This window comes from Nerophis ophidion, linkage group LG07, assembly GCF_033978795.1.
Source record: "Nerophis ophidion isolate RoL-2023_Sa linkage group LG07, RoL_Noph_v1.0, whole genome shotgun sequence".
In the NCBI taxonomy this organism is placed as follows: Eukaryota; Metazoa; Chordata; class Actinopteri; order Syngnathiformes; family Syngnathidae; genus Nerophis; species Nerophis ophidion.
The window spans coordinates 32,599,484-32,616,180 of record NC_084617.1 but is presented as its reverse complement, the minus strand read 5'-3'; the positions used below and the strand labels follow the sequence as shown (position 1 = coordinate 32,616,180).

At 39.2% G+C, this 16,697-nt stretch overlaps 2 protein-coding genes across 3 annotated transcripts in view; one reads left to right on the top strand and one right to left on the bottom strand.

The window, feature by feature from the left end:
• The window catches only part of si:dkeyp-72e1.9 (syntaxin-binding protein 4), a 220,597-nt gene extending 214,242 nt beyond the window's left edge, over positions 1–6,355 (top strand). For both annotated transcript variants that reach the window (XM_061905997.1, XM_061905998.1), the window contains one exon: positions 2,337–6,355. In XM_061905997.1, the coding sequence (XP_061761981.1) occupies positions 2,337–2,356 (20 nt within the window). In that variant the 3' untranslated portion in view covers positions 2,357–6,355. The remainder of the gene's footprint in view (positions 1–2,336) is intronic.
• rrn3 (RRN3 homolog, RNA polymerase I transcription factor) overlaps positions 6,108–16,697 on the bottom strand; it is a 41,035-nt gene continuing 30,445 nt past the window's right edge. The window contains exons 15-17 of the mRNA XM_061905999.1: positions 10,083–10,235; positions 6,990–7,056; positions 6,108–6,520 (exon numbers count right to left, since the gene is read on the bottom strand). Coding sequence (XP_061761983.1) covers positions 6,377–6,520; positions 6,990–7,056; positions 10,083–10,235 — 364 coding nt within the window. The 3' untranslated portion in view covers positions 6,108–6,376. The remainder of the gene's footprint in view (positions 6,521–6,989; positions 7,057–10,082; positions 10,236–16,697) is intronic.

The following is a 16,697-nucleotide window of genomic DNA, read 5'->3' as shown; positions in this document are numbered from 1 at the left end:
TAAATTATGGTGGAAAATAAGTATCTTGTCACTTCAAACAAGGAAGATCTCTGGCTCTCACAAACCTTTAACTTCTTCAAGAAGCTCTTCTGTCCTCAACTCGTTACCTGTATTGATGGAACCTGTTTGAACTTATCTGTATAAAAGACACCTGTCCACAGCCTCAAACAGTCGGACTCCAAACTCCACTATGGCCAAGACCAAAGAGCTGTCGAAGGACACCAGGAGAATAATTGTAGACCTGCACCAGACTGGGAAGAGTGAATTTACAATAGGCAAGCAGCTTGGTGTGAAAAAATCAACTGTGGGAGCAATTATCAGAAAATAGAAGACATACAAGACCACTGATAATCTCCCTCGATCCGGGGCTCCACGCAAGATCTCATCCCGTGGGGTCAAAATGATCATGAGAACGGTGACCAAAAATCCCAGAACCACACAGGGGGACCTGGTGAATGACCTAAAGAGAGCTGGGACCAAAGTTACAAAGGTTACTATCAGTAACACACTATGCCGACAGGGAATCAAATCCTGCAGTGCCAGACGTGTCCCCATGCTTAAGCCAGTGCATGTCCAGGCCCGTCTGAAGTTTGCCAGAGAGCACATGGATGATAAAGCAGAGGATTGGGAGAATGTTATGTGGTCAGATGAAACCAAAATAGAACTTTTTGGTATAAACTCAACTCGTCGTGTTTGGAGGAAGAAGAATACTGAGTTGCATCCCAAGAACACCAGACCTACTGTGAAGCATGGGGGTAGAAACATCATGCTTTGGGGCTTTTTTTCTGTTAAGGGGACAGGACGACTGATCCGTGTTGAGGAAAGAATGAATGGGGCCATGTATCGTGAGATTTTGAGCCAAAACCTCCTTCCATCAGTGAGAGCTTTGAAGATGAAACGTGGTTGGGTCTTCCAGCATGACAATGATCCCAAACACACCGCACGGGCAACAAAGGAGTGGCTCCGTAAGAAGAGTTTTGAAAGTCCTGGAGTGGCCGAGCCAGTCTCTAGACCTCAACCCCATAGAAAATCTGTGGAAGGAGTTGAAAGTCCGTGTTGCTCGGTGACAGCTCCAAAATATCACTGCTTTCGAGAAGATCTGCATAGAGGAATGGGCCAAAAATACCAGCTACGGTGTGTGCAAACCTGGTAAAGACCTATAGTAATCGTTTGACCTCTGTTATTGCCAACAAAGGTTATATTACAAAGTATTGAGTTGAATTTTTGTTATTGACCAAATACTTATTTCCCACCATAATTTCCAAATAAATTCTTTAAATTCCTAAAATAGTTGCCTTTGTTGAAGTGAAAGGACGCTGTCCCACCCTCAGTCTCCCACTGGATAAGGGATGTGCTCTGGGTACTTTTGTACTCTTACTTTTTTGTTTTTGTTTTGAGTGACAGCAGGGGTAGGGGATAAAGAGGGTTTGGAATTTGTTGTTAATGTGAATGTGAAATCAATAAAAATAACTCTGAAAGACACGCATCAGCATAACAGTGAAACCTAACACCGTATTTGCGTGTGATGTCACCTAGCGGCAGGATGTAGATGCCGAAGAGTGCAAAGCCAAGGACCAAACCCTGGGGAACTCCACACGTTACCTTAACATAGTCCGAGGTCACATTGTTATGGGAGACACACTGCATCCTGTCAGTAAGATAAGAGTTAAACCAAGACAGGGCTAAGTCTGACATACCAATACGTGTTTTGATACGATCTAATAAAATATTATGGACGGTATCTAAAGCAGCGCTAAGATCAAGAAGCAGCAACATGGACGACGCATCAGAAATCCAGTCATTTAGTCATTTTTGCGAGGGCTGTCTCCGTAGAGTGATTTTCCCTTAAACTATATTGAAAGGGTTCACAGAGATTGTTAGACGCCAAGTGTTCATTTCGCTGCTGTGCAACTATTTTTTCAAGGATTACACTATACATACACATGTACACACATACTGTATACACACTATATATACACATCTACACACATACTGTATACACACTATATATACACATCTACACACAAACTGTATACACAATATATGTACACATGTACACACATACTGTATACACACTATATATACACATCTACACACAAACTGTATACACACTATATATACACATGTACACACATACTGTATACACACTATATATACACATGTACACACATACTGTATACACACTATATATACACATGTACACACATACTGTATACACACAATATGTACACATGTACACGCAAACTGAATATTAATTACTATAATAAACATGTTTTCAAAAATAAATGTCATATTTGTTCAAACTCTGAATGACATTTTAAAATGTTCTCCAACAGAAGACTTGGACCTCATGTGAAGCAAAGATGTGATGGAGGACCAAACAGGAAGAAGTGAACTATATTCAGAGTCAGAACTTCACCATTCAGACGTCATCCCAAGTGAACTATGTTTCGAGTCAGAACTTCACCATTCATCCCAAGTGAACTATATTCATGGTCACAACTTCACCATTCAGACTTCATCCCAAGTGAACTATGTTCAGAGTCAGATCTTCACTATTCGGACTTAATTCCAAGTGATCTATTTTCAGAGACAGAACGTCACCATTCAGACTTCATCCCATGTGAACTATGTTCAAAGTCAAAACTTCCCCATTCATCCCAAGTGAACTATAATCAGAGTCAGAACTTCACAATTAAGACTTCAACCCAGTCAATTTAAATTGTTGGTTCAGATCCATTCAAACCTGTTGATATAAATGGTATTTTATAAATAATACAGAGTCACATCAGTGCCCCCCGACTGAGAATAACCAACATAGGTTGATGCGTGAATAATTTTCATGACGTACATGCCCCTCCTCCCCCCAAGAATTATGTTAGCTCAACAGTTCCAGCTGTAATAACACTACCCTTCTGTTTGAAGCTTGAAGTGACAGTTAGCTAACATGCTAACAACTTGTCTTGTAAGCGTGAGGAAGACCCCCAAAAGAGGGCGTGTCCAAAGTGCAGACCACAAAGTAACTGTTTTTTATCTGGGTTTTAAACTGTTTTCTATCTGGTTTTAAAACTGTTTTTAATTCATACATTTTGTTGCACTACACTAAAGTCACGACAAGGTGGTGCAGTTTTAACTAAATCATACACTTTGTTGCACTGCACTAAAATCACCACAATGTCGGGCAGTTTTACTAAATCATACTTTGTTACACTACACTAAAAACACCACAAGGTGGTGCGGTTTTTACTAAATCATAGACTTTGTTACACTACACTAAAAACACAAGGTGGTGCGGTTTTTACTAAATCATACACTTTGTTAAACTACACTAAAATCACCACAAGGTGGTACGGTTTTTACTAAATCATACACTTTGTTACACTACACTAAAATCACCACAAGGTGGTACGGTTTTTACTAAATCATACACTGTTACACTACACTAAAATCACCACAAGGAGGTGCGGTTTTTACTAAATCATACACTTTGTTACACTACACTAAAATCACCACAAGGTGGTGCAGTTTCGGTAAATCATACACTTTGTTGCACTGCAATAAAATCACCACAATGTTGTGCAGTTTTACTAAATCATACTTTGTTACACTACACTAAAAACACCACAAGGTGGTGCGGTTTTCACTAAATTATACACTTTCTTACACCGCACTAAATGCACTACAAGGTGGTGCAGTTTTACTAAATCATACACTTTGTTACACCGAACTAAAAACACCACAATGTGGTGCAGTTTTATTAAATTATACACTTTGTTGCACCGCACTAAAAGCACCACAAGGTGGTGCAGTTTTAACTAAATCATACATTTTGTTGCACCACAATGTCGTGCAGTTTTACTAAATCATACACTTTCATGCACTACACTAGCAAAAGGTAATGATCGGACATTACTTTAGTATACGAGAGTATCCTAACTTTGGAGGTGGTGACAGTCCTGACAAGCACTAGATCTATCTTATTACCGTTGCAATGTGTGGGTTCATTTATTATTTGTGTAAAATCACAGCTATCAAATATAGTCTGGAGCGCCACACACGGAGAGTCTGTTGGGGTATTCATATGGATATTAAAGTCCCCCGTTATAATTATATTGTCGGCGTGCGTCACTCGGTCAGCGACGAACTCTGAGAATTCACTGATGAAAGTCCGAATAGGGTCCTGTGGGGGCGGTAGATAGACAGATAGGGGTAGGGTTAAGGTTTTCATTGTATATTAGTGCGACATCCCCCCCTCCACCCCCCTTTTCAGGGGACGGGCAATTTGCTCATTCGTATAGTTATGAGGAGATGCCTCATGTAGCGCAAAAAATTTGTCTGACCAATGACATGACGATTGTTGTCTCTAATGACCTTATTAGCTAATAACGTTTTGGGAGACAATGATCTTATGTTTAAAAAGACGATATTATAGGTAGTGGGCTGTTTTCAGCAATTTTTGGTTAAAGTCATCCGTAGAAGTAATATTAATAATGTTGCGTTTATTTTGCGTAGTACACTTTAAATAATTCCAACCATATCTAGGAATTGATATGACAAGAATCTTCAGATTGTTTACTCTGTGCTGCGATACACTGAACGCGTCATAATTTGCCACCTCTGGCAGAGCCACTGCAGAAAAAAACATGATGTGAGTTGTGTATTATTAGAGGAGAAATGCTATGTGTGCAGGGATTTTCCAGCTTGGCGCTGGCTAGTTCTAGCCTAACTGACTCCTCACTCGGACTAACAGACTCTTTAATTGCTTGTGACCGGGCTTGCTTTAGTGTAGTTAGTCAAGTGTGACTCAAACAATAATCTAGACAGGCTGATGGTGCCTAAATGGTTAGGGTGAAGGCCGTCCCTCATCAACAAGCCAGGTTTGCCCCAGAAAGAGGGCCAATTATCAATAAAAGTTAGCCCCTGTTGTCTCCAAAAACTATCCAGCCACTTAAGTGAGACTAATCTGCTATACCTCTCATTGCCTCTCACAGGCAGGGGGCCAGAGACAAGTACTCGATGTCTGGACATCATTCTAGCGAGATCACAAGCTATGTTTCTCTTTGTAATCTCTGACTGTCTCATTCATGTGTCATTGGAGCCAACGTGTACAACTATGTTTGCGTAACTAGTAGTGCAATTAGCCTGTCGTACGTGTTTACTAGGCCGGTTGCGAGTTAGCTCCTTAAGATTAGCTTCAATGTCTGATGCTCTGGCCCCGGGAATACACTTAATTGTGGCTAGTTTGCTAAGCTTTATGTTTTGGGTGATGGAGTCCCCCTATGACTAAAGTGTGGTGCCCGGCAGACTGGGGTGTAGGACTAGCTAAAGGGCTAAATCTATTATGCGTCTCAACCGGTTCAGCGAGCAATCACTCACGGCAAATCAGAACCGGAACTAAATTATACACTTTGTTGCATTGCATTAAAAGCACCACAAGGTGGTGCAGTTTTAACTAAATCATACACTTTGTTGTCCCGCACTAAAATCACCACAATATAGTGCAATTTTAACTAAATCATACTGCTGCACCGCACTAAAAGCACCACAAGGGGGTGCAGATTTAAGTGAAAAAGTGCAGTAGAAGTTACATGTTCACACATACAAGAAAAGAAAACCTACTCCATAAAGTGGTTTAGTTGTCAGTGTACATCAACACTAAAAGATGGCTGCACTTTGGACGCTCACCTTCACCTGAAGTCATAAATCATGGAATTTTTGACTCCCAAGTCCTAAGAGTGATGTCATTACAAGTTCTGACTTCATGTCTGTGTGAAGTCCTCGGAGTTAGTCACGGTTATTGAAGTGACCATTGTGTTATAAGTCATGTGTTCATAATGGTTATTGAAGCACATCCTTCTCTTCACTGAAGGTGACAACATGAAGACAACATTGTGTTATAAGTCATAGGTTCATAAAAAGGCAACATTCCTCTTCTCTTACGTGTCTTGTTCACAGGATTGATGTCACCTCAGTGATATAATCTTCATCTTCCTGCTCTTCAATCTCTATCTGCTCTGGACTCCTTGCTTCTCCAGCGCTTCTTCAATAAAGAACTTATTGCAAACATGATCTTTGTTTCCTTTGGAAATAAATGTCAAAACTCTTGATCAAAATGAAGTGAAATCTTTATTAAATGTTGATGTAGTAATAAATAGCATCCACCGATCCGTGTGATATCATTTCAGCAACACCACTGTATCACTTTAAGAGAGGTCTGTTTGTAAAATGAATGTTTGCTGTATCATTTATGTGCCGATACAACCTTTTTACTTCTGATACACCGAACTTGCAGCCTTGAGTATCGGGTATTGTACAAGTGATATCAACACAAGAAGAAACCATGATTTGCACTTTTCATGTTGTACATAAAAAGTTGCTAAAAATGTTTTTGGAAACAAACTGGCGGTGAACCGACACTGCAAGGACCACACGAGTCCCAGGACTTTGGTGTCATCCCAGTGATACCATCACCCTGGGTGGTCTCACCCTGCAGGAAGTCATAGTCCCCCTCCCTGGAGGCCTAAACACAAATCAAACTAGTCAGGACTGCAACATGGAGGTCTTTAGTACACTAGTCAGCACTGCAACATGGAGGTCTTCAGTACACTAGTCAGGACTGCAACATGAAGGTCTTTAGTACACTAGTCAGCACTGCAACATGGAGGTCTTCAGTACACTAGTCAGGACTGCAACATGAAGGTCTTTAGTACACTAGTCAGGGATGCAACATGAAGGTCTTTAGTACACTAGTCAGGGATGCAACATGGGGGTCTTTAGTACACTCGTCAAGTCTGCAAGTCTTCAATGACTCAACCATTCAGTCAGCCACTACAAGTCACTTGACAATGTTTACACTTTTCATTGTTTAAACAATATTCAAAGTGAAATAGTTGTTAGTAAAAGTGTTGCCTACAACAGCATCTGGTTGACATACAGGAAGTAGAAGATGATGATTGTGGACACATGGTTGAAATACAGTTGTTATTTACCTGCTGGATCAGTTGTGAATGGTCTGATTCCCACACCTGGTAGAGAGGTGATATCATCTGAGCAGTCCTGCACACACACAATGATGACTTAGTGTTCATCCCTACATCCTAAGTGTACATGTGATGACTTAGTGTTCATCCTTACATCCTAAGTGTACATGTGATGACTTAGTGTTCATCCCTACATCCTAAGTGTACATGTGATGACTTAGTGTTCATCCCTACATCCTAAGTGTACATGTGATGACTTAGTGTTCATCCCTACATCCTAAGTGTACATGTGATGACTCAGTGTTCATCCCTACATCCTAAGTGTACATGTGATGACTTAGTGTTCAACCCTACATCCTAAGTGTACATGTGATGACTCAGTGTTCATCCCTACATCCTAAGTGTACATGTGATGACTCAGTGTTCATCCCTACATCCTAAGTGTACATGTGATGACTTAGTGTTCATCCCTACATCCTAAGTGTACATGTGATGACTCAGTGTTCATCCCTACATCCTAAGTGTACATGTGATGACTCAGTGTTCATCCCTACATCCTAAGTGTACATGTGATGACTCAGTGTTCATCCCTACATCCTAAGTGTACATGTGACGACTTAGTGTTCATCCCTACATCCTAAGTGTACATGTGATGACTCACTGTTCATCCCTACATCCTAAGTGTACATGTAATGACTTAGTGTTCATCCCTACATCCTAAGTGTACATGTGATGACTCAGTGTTCATCCCTACATCCTAAGTGTACATGTGATGACTCAGTGTTCATCCCTACATCCTAAGTGTACATGTGATGACTTAGTGTTCATCCCTACATCCTAAGTGTACATGTGATGACTTAGTGTTCATCCCTACATCCTAAGTGTACATGTGATGACTCAGTGTTCATCCCTACATCCTAAGTGTACATGTGATGACTTAGTGTTCATCCCTACATCCTAAGTGTACATGTAATGACTTAGTGTTCATCCCTACATCCTAAGTGTACATGTGATGACTCAGTGTTCATCCCTACATCCTAAGTGTACATGTGATTACTTAGTTTTCATCCCTACATCCTAAGTGTACATGTGATGACTCAGTGTTCATCCCTACATCCTAAGTGTACATGTAATGACTTAGTGTTCATCCCTACATCCTAAGTGTACATGTGATGACTCGGTGTTCATCCCTACATCCTAAGTGTACATGTGATGACTTAGTGTTCATCCCTACATCCTAAGTGTACATGTGATGACTCAGTGTTCATCCCTACATCCTAAGTGTACATGTGATGACTTAGTGTTCATCCCTACATCCTAAGTGTACATGTGATGACTTAGTGTTCATCCCTACATCCTAAGTGTACATGTGATGACTCAGTGTTCATCCCTACATCCTAAGTGTACATGTGATGACTCAGTGTTCATCCCTACATCCTAAGTGTACATGTAATGACTTAGTGTTCATCCCTACATCCTAAGTGTACATGTGATGACTCGGTGTTCATCCCTACATCCTAAGTGTACATGTGATGACTTAGTGTTCATCCCTACATCCTAAGTGTACATGTGATGACTCAGTGTTCATCCCTACATCCTAAGTGTACATGTAATGACTTAGTGTTCATCCCTACATCCTAAGTGTACATGTGATGACTCGGTGTTCATCCCTACATCCTAAGTGTACATGTGATGACTTAGTGTTCATCCCTACATCCTAAGTGTACATGTGATGATTCAGTGTTCATCCCTACATCCTAAGTGTACATGTGATGACTTAGTGTTCATCCCTACATCCTAAGTGTACATGTAATGACTTAGTGTTCATCCCTACATCCTAAGTGTACATGTGATGACTTAGTGTTCATCCCTACATCCTAAGTGTACATGTAATGACTTAGTGTTCATCCCTACATCCTAAGTGTACATGTGATGACTCGGTGTTCATCCCTACATCCTAAGTGTACATGTGATGACTTAGTGTTCATCCCTACATCCTAAGTGTACATGTGATGACTCAGTGTTCATCCCTACATCCTAAGTGTACATGTGATGACTTAGTGTTCATCCCTACATCCTAAGTGTACATGTGATGACTCAGTGTTCATCCCTACATCCTAAGTGTACATGTGATGACTCAGTGTTCATTCCTACATCCTAAGTGTACATGTAATGACTTAGTGTTCATCCCTACATCCTAAGTGTACATGTGATGACTTAGTGTTCATCCCTACATCCTAAGTGTACATGTAATGACTTAGTGTTCATCCCTACATCCTAAGTGTACATGTGACGACTTAGTGTTCATCTCTACATCTTAAGTGTACACATTCATCATTCTTATTAATTTTCATTCCAAATCCATTCAGAATGTAAAAAAAATGTATTTAAAAAAACAAAACAACATTTTTTAATAGGAATCCATTTTCAAAAATATGTTTTGGGACATCTCCATTCAAGCAGAAGATCTTTTATAACCTGTTTCAAACAAGTTTCATTATAATGATCACAAATACAACCTTGAGAGAATCAAGAATCAATTCCCAATGGAATTGTCACCCCAGGAAAGGCAATCAAATAGAAAGGTTAGATTCCTACATAGTTGTTAGATCAACCTACTGTCATATCACTGCAATACTAGCACTACACTGTCTAATGTGTAATATCATCAGCAGTGTTTACTTGTGTGAGATATCATGTGCAATACAAGCAGAGTATACTTGTGTGAGAGATCATGTGCGATACAAGCAGCATGTTTACTTGTGTGAAATATGTGCGATGCAAGCAGAGTGTTTACTTGTACAAAGCTGACAGACAGTTAACATCCAATAAACAAACAGCTTCTATTTTACTCAAGTCAGGTAAACATGTGAGGCTATAGGCTACTAGGAGCTAGCAGCTACACAACAGCTAAGCACACAAGCTAGACATAGGTAATAATCATTGGATAAAAGGTGACAAGTATCAAATAATTGCAGTTACATATTACTTACACGTACAAAGTCAAGTTAGATTAGAAAGTATCCAGTAACAAACGTGTCTGCATTATTCAACATATGTTGAATGGAATTTAAGTTGAAAAAGATCTTGTAAGTTGTTTACCTTTTGAGCAGACATGGGTCGAAAGGAAAGAAAGTATCCAGCGTGTTTGTGTTGGTGCTCACACTGTGGCCCCCTGCTGAGCTGCGCACAACAGGCAGCCACTGCCGCTTATTTCGCTCCATGATGGTGTAACAAAACACCAACTGATACTTTCTGGGAAGCAAACAAGTTGATTAGGCACAATCACGCTGAATTCTTGAAATGGTTGACAAAATTATCCTTCATGTAAATCCTTTGTTCGCTTGGTGATGGCTGCAAACATGATTTGTTTATTTGGTGATGGCTGCAAACATGATTTGTTTATTTGGTGATAGCTGCAAACATGAGTTGTTTATTTGGTGATTGCTGCAAACATGAGTTGTTTATTTGGTGATGGCTGCAAACATGAGTTATTTATTTGGTGATGGCTGCAAACATGGGTTATTTATTTGGTGATGGCTGCAAACATGAGTTGTTTATTTGGTGATGGCTGCAAACATGAGTTATTTATTTGGTGATGGCTGCAAACATGAGTTGTTTATTTGGTGATGGCTGCAAACATGATTTGTTTATTTGGTGATGGCTGCAAACATGAGTTGTTTATTTGGTGATGGCTGCAAACATGATTTGTTTATTTGGTGATGGCTGCAAACATGAGTTATTTATTTGGTGATGGCTGCAAACATGAGTTGTTTATTTGGTGATGGCTGCAAACATGAGTTGTTTATTTGGTGATGGCTGCAAACATGAGTTGTTTATTTGGTGATTGCTGCAAACATGAGTTGTTTATTTGGTGATTGCTGCAAACATGAGTTGTTTATTTGGTGATTGCTGCAAACATGAGTTGTTTATTTGGTGATTGCTGCAAACATGAGTTGTTTATTTGGTGATGGCTGCAAACATGAGTTGTTTATTTGGTGATTGCTGCAAACATGAGTTGTTTATTTGGTGATGGCTGCAAACATGAGTTGTTTATTTGGTGATGGCTGCAAACATGAGTTGTTTATTTGGTGATGGCTGCAAACATGATTTGTTTATTTGGTGATGGATGCAAACATGGGTTGTTTATTTGGTGATGGCTGCAAACATGAGTTATTTATTTGGTGATGGCTGCAAACATGAGTTGTTTATTTGGTGATGGCTGCAAACATGAGTTGTTTATTTGGTGATGGCTGCAAACATGAGTTGTTTATTTGGTGATGGCTGCAAACATGAGTTGTTTATTTGGTGATGGCTGCAAACATGAGTTGTTTATTTGGTGATGGCTGCAAACATGAGTTGTTTATTTGGTGATGGCTGCAAACATGATTTGTTTATTTGGTGATTGCTGCAAACATGAGTTGTTTATTTGGTGATGGCTGCAAACATGAGTTGTTTATTTGGTGATGGCTGCAAACATGAGTTGTTTATTTGGTGATGGCTGCAAACATGGGTTGTTTATTTGGTGATGGCTGCAAACATTAGTTATTTATTTGGTGATGGCTGCAAACATGAGTTGTTTATTTGGTGATGGCTGCAAACATGAGTTGTTTATTTGGTGATGGCTGCAAACATGAGTTGTTTATTTGGTGATGGCTGCAAACATGATTTGTTTATTTGGTGATGGCTGCAAACATGAGTTGTTTATTTGGTGATGGCTGCAAACATGAGTTGTTTATTTGGTGATGGCTGCAAACATGAGTTGTTTATTTGGTGATGGCTGCAAACACGAGTTGTTTATTTGGTGATGGCTGCAAACATGGGTTGTTTATTTGGTGATGGCTGCAAACATTAGTTATTTATTTGGTGATGGCTGCAAACATGAGTTGTTTATTTGGTGATGGCTGCAAACATGAGTTGTTTATTTGGTGATGGCTGCAAACATGAGTTGTTTATTTGCTGATGGCTGCAAACATGCTTTGTTTATTTGGTGATGGCTGCAAACATGATTTGTTTATTTGGTGATGGCTGCAAACATGCTTTGTTTATTTGGTGATGGCTGCAAACATGAGTTGTTTATTTGGTGATGGCTGCAAACATGAGTTGTTTATTTGGTGATGGCTGCAACCATGAGTTGTTTATTTGGTGATGGCTGCAAACATGATTTGTTTATTTGGTGATTGCTGCAAACATGAGTTGTTTATTTGGTGATGGCTGCAAACATGAGTTGTTTATTTGGTGATGGCTGCAAACATGAGTTGTTTATTTGGTGATGGCTGCAAACATGAGTTGTTTATTTGGTGATGGCTGCAAACATGAGTTGTTTATTTGGTGATGGCTGCAAACATGCTTTGTTTATTTGGTGATGGCTGCAAACATGAGTTGTTTATTTGGTGATGGCTGCAAACATGAGTTATTTATTTGGTGATGGCTGCAAACATGCTTTGTTTATTTGGTGATGGCTGCAAACATGATTTGTTTATTTGGTGATTGCTGCAAACATGAGTTGTTTATTTGGTGATGGCTGCAAACATGAGTTGTTTATTTGGTGATGGCTGCAAACATGGGTTGTTTATTTGGTGATGGCTGCAAACATGAGTTGTTTATTTGGTGATGGCTGCAAACATGGGTTGTTTATTTGGTGATGGCTGCAAACATTAGTTATTTATTTGGTGATGGCTGCAAACATGAGTTGTTTATTTGGTGATGGCTGCAAACATGAGTTGTTTATTTGGTGATGGCTGCAAACATGAGTTGTTTATTTGGTGATGGCTGCAAACATGCTTTGTTTATTTGGTGATGGCTGCAAACATGATTTGTTTATTTGGTGATGGCTGCAAACATGCTTTGTTTATTTGGTGATGGCTGCAAACATGAGTTGTTTATTTGGTGATGGCTGCAAACATGAGTTATTTATTTGGTGATGGCTGCAACCATGAGTTGTTTATTTGGTGATTGCTGCAAACATGAGTTGTTTATTTGGTAATGGCTGCAAACATGGTTTGTTTATTTGGTGATTGCTGCAAACATGAGTTGTTTATTTGGTGATGGCTGCAAACATGAGTTGTTTATTTGGTGATGGCTGCAAACATGATTTGTTTATTTGGTGATGGCTGCAAACATGAGTTGTTTATTTGGTGATGGCTGCAAACATGAGTTGTTTATTTGGTGATGGCTGCAAACATGAGTTGTTTATTTGGTGATGGCTGCATACATGAGTTGTTTATTTGGTGATGGCTGCAAACATGAGTTGTTTATTTGGTGATGGCTGCAAACATGCTTTGTTTATTTGGTGATGGCTGCAAACATGAGTTGTTTATTTGGTGATGGCTGCAAACATGCTTTGTTTATTTGGTGATGGCTGCAAACATGATTTGTTTATTTGGTGATGGCTGCAAACATGAGTTGTTTATTTGGTGATGGCTGCAAACATGAGTTGTTTATTTGGTGATGGCTGCAAACATGATTTGTTTATTTGGTGATTGCTGCAAACATGAGTTGTTTATTTGGTGATGGCTGCAAACATGAGTTGTTTATTTGGTGATGGCTGCAAACATGAGTTGTTTATTTGGTGATGGCTGCAAACATGAGTTGTTTATTTGGTGATGGCTGCAAACATGAGTTGTTTATTTGGTGATGGCTGCAAACATGCTTTGTTTATTTGGTGATGGCTGCAAACATGATTTGTTTATTTGGTGATGGCTGCAAACATGCTTTGTTTATTTGGTGATGGCTGCAAACATGCTTTGTTTATTTGGTGATGGCTGCAAACATGAGTTGTTTATTTGGTGATGGCTGCAAACATGAGTTATTTATTTGGTGATGGCTGCAAACATGAGTTGTTTATTTGGTGATGGCTGCAAACATGAGTTGTTTATTTGGTGATGGCTGCAAACATGATTTGTTTATTTGGTGATTGCTGCAAACATGAGTTGTTTATTTGGTGATGGCTGCAAACATGAGTTGTTTATTTGGTGATGGCTGCAAACATGAGTTGTTTATTTGGTGATGGCTGCAAACATGATTTGTTTATTTGGTGATGGCTGCAAACATGAGTTGTTTATTTGGTGATGGCTGCAAACATGATTTGTTTATTTTGTGATTGCTGCAAACATGAGTTGTTTATTTGGTGATGGCTGCAAACATGATTTGTTTATTTGGTGATTGCTAAAAATATGAGTTGTTTATTTGGTGATGGCTGCAAACATGAGTTGTTTATTTGGTGATGGCTGCAAACATGAGTTGTTTATTTGGTGATGGCTGCAAACATGAGTTGTTTATTTGGTGATGGCTGCAAACATGCTTTGTTTATTTGGTGATGGCTGCAAACATGAGTTGTTTATTTGGTGATGGCTGCAAACATGTTTTGTTTATTTGGTGATGGCTGCAAACATGATTTGTTTATTTGGTGATTGCTGCAAACATGAGTTGTTTATTTGGTGATGGCTGCAAACATGAGTTGTTTATTTGGTGATGGCTGCAAACATGGGTTGTTTATTTGGTGATGGCTGCAAACATTAGTTGTTTATTTGGTGATGGCTGCAAACATGAGTTGTTTATTTGGTGATGGCTGCAAACATGAGTTGTTTATTTGGTGATGGCTGCAAACATGAGTTGTTTATTTGGTGATGGCTGCAAACATGAGTTGTTTATTTGGTGATGGCTGCAAACATGCTTTGTTTATTTGGTGATGGCTGCAAACATGATTTGTTTATTTGGTGATGGCTGCAAACATGCTTTGTTTATTTGGTGATGGCTGCAAACATGAGTTGTTTATTTGGTGATGGCTGCAAACATGAGTTATTTATTTGGTGATGGCTGCAACCATGAGTTGTTTATTTGGTGATTGCTGCAAACATGAGTTGTTTATTTGGTAATGGCTGCAAACATGGTTTGTTTATTTGGTGATTGCTGCAAACATGAGTTGTTTATTTGGTGATGGCTGCAAACATGAGTTGTTTATTTGGTGATGGCTGCAAACATGAGTTGTTTATTTGGTGATGGCTGCAAACATGATTTGTTTATTTTGTGATTGCTGCAAACATGAGTTGTTTATTTGGTGATGGCTGCAAACATGATTTGTTTATTTGGTGATTGCTAAAAATATGAGTTGTTTATTTGGTGATGGCTGCAAACATGAGTTGTTTATTTGGTGATGGCTGCAAACATGAGTTGTTTATTTGGTGATGGCTGCAAACATGAGTTGTTTATTTGGTGATGGCTGCAAACATGCTTTGTTTATTTGGTGATGGCTGCAAACATGAGTTGTTTATTTGGTGATGGCTGCAAACATGTTTTGTTTATTTGGTGATGGCTGCAAACATGATTTGTTTATTTGGTGATTGCTGCAAACATGAGTTGTTTATTTGGTGATGGCTGCAAACATGAGTTGTTTATTTGGTGATGGCTGCAAACATGGGTTGTTTATTTGGTGATGGCTGCAAACATTAGTTATTTATTTGGTGATGGCTGCAAACATGAGTTGTTTATTTGGTGATGGCTGCAAACATGAGTTGTTTATTTGGTGATGGCTGCAAACATGAGTTGTTTATTTGGTGATGGCTGCAAACATGCTTTGTTTATTTGGTGATGGCTGCAAACATGATTTGTTTATTTGGTGATGGCTGCAAACATGCTTTGTTTATTTGGTGATGGCTGCAAACATGAGTTGTTTATTTGGTGATGGCTGCAAACATGAGTTATTTATTTGGTGATGGCTGCAACCATGAGTTGTTTATTTGGTGATTGCTGCAAACATGAGTTGTTTATTTGGTAATGGCTGCAAACATGGTTTGTTTATTTGGTGATTGCTGCAAACATGAGTTGTTTATTTGGTGATGGCTGCAAACATGAGTTGTTTATTTGGTGATGGCTGCAAACATGATTTGTTTATTTGGTGATGGCTGGAAACATGAGTTGTTTATTTGGTGATGGCTGCAAACATGAGTTGTTTATTTGGTGATGGCTGCAAACATGAGTTGTTTATTTGGTGATGGCTGCATACATGAGTTGTTTATTTGGTGATGGCTGCAAACATGAGTTGTTTATTTGGTGATGGCTACAAACATGCTTTGTTTATTTGGTGATGGCTGCAAACATGAGTTGTTTATTTGGTGATGGCTGCAAACATGCTTTGTTTATTTGGTGATGGCTGCAAACATGATTTGTTTATTTGGTGATGGCTGCAAACATGAGTTGTTTATTTGGTGATGGCTGCAAACATGAGTTGTTTATTTGGTGATGGCTGCAAACATGAGTTGTTTATTTGGTGATGGCTGCAAACATGATTTGTTTATTTGGTGATTGCTGCAAACATGAGTTGTTTATTTGGTGATGGCTGCAAACATGAGTTGTTTATTTGGTGATGGCTGCAAACATGATTTGTTTATTTGGTGATGGCTGCAAACATGAGTTGTTTATTTGGTGATGGCTGCAAACATGAGTTGTTTATTTGGTGATGGCTGCAAACATGATTTGTTTATTTTGTGATTGCTGCAAACATGAGTTGTTTATTTGGTGATGGCTGCAAACATGAGTTGTTTATTTGGTGATGGCTGCAAACATGAGTTGTTTATTTGGTGATGGCTGCAAACATGAGTTGTTTATTTGGTGATGGCTGCAAACATGGGTTGTTTATTTGGTGATGGCTGCAAACATTATTTATTTATTTGGTGATGGCTGCAAACATGAGTTGTTTATTTGGTGATGGCTGCAAAC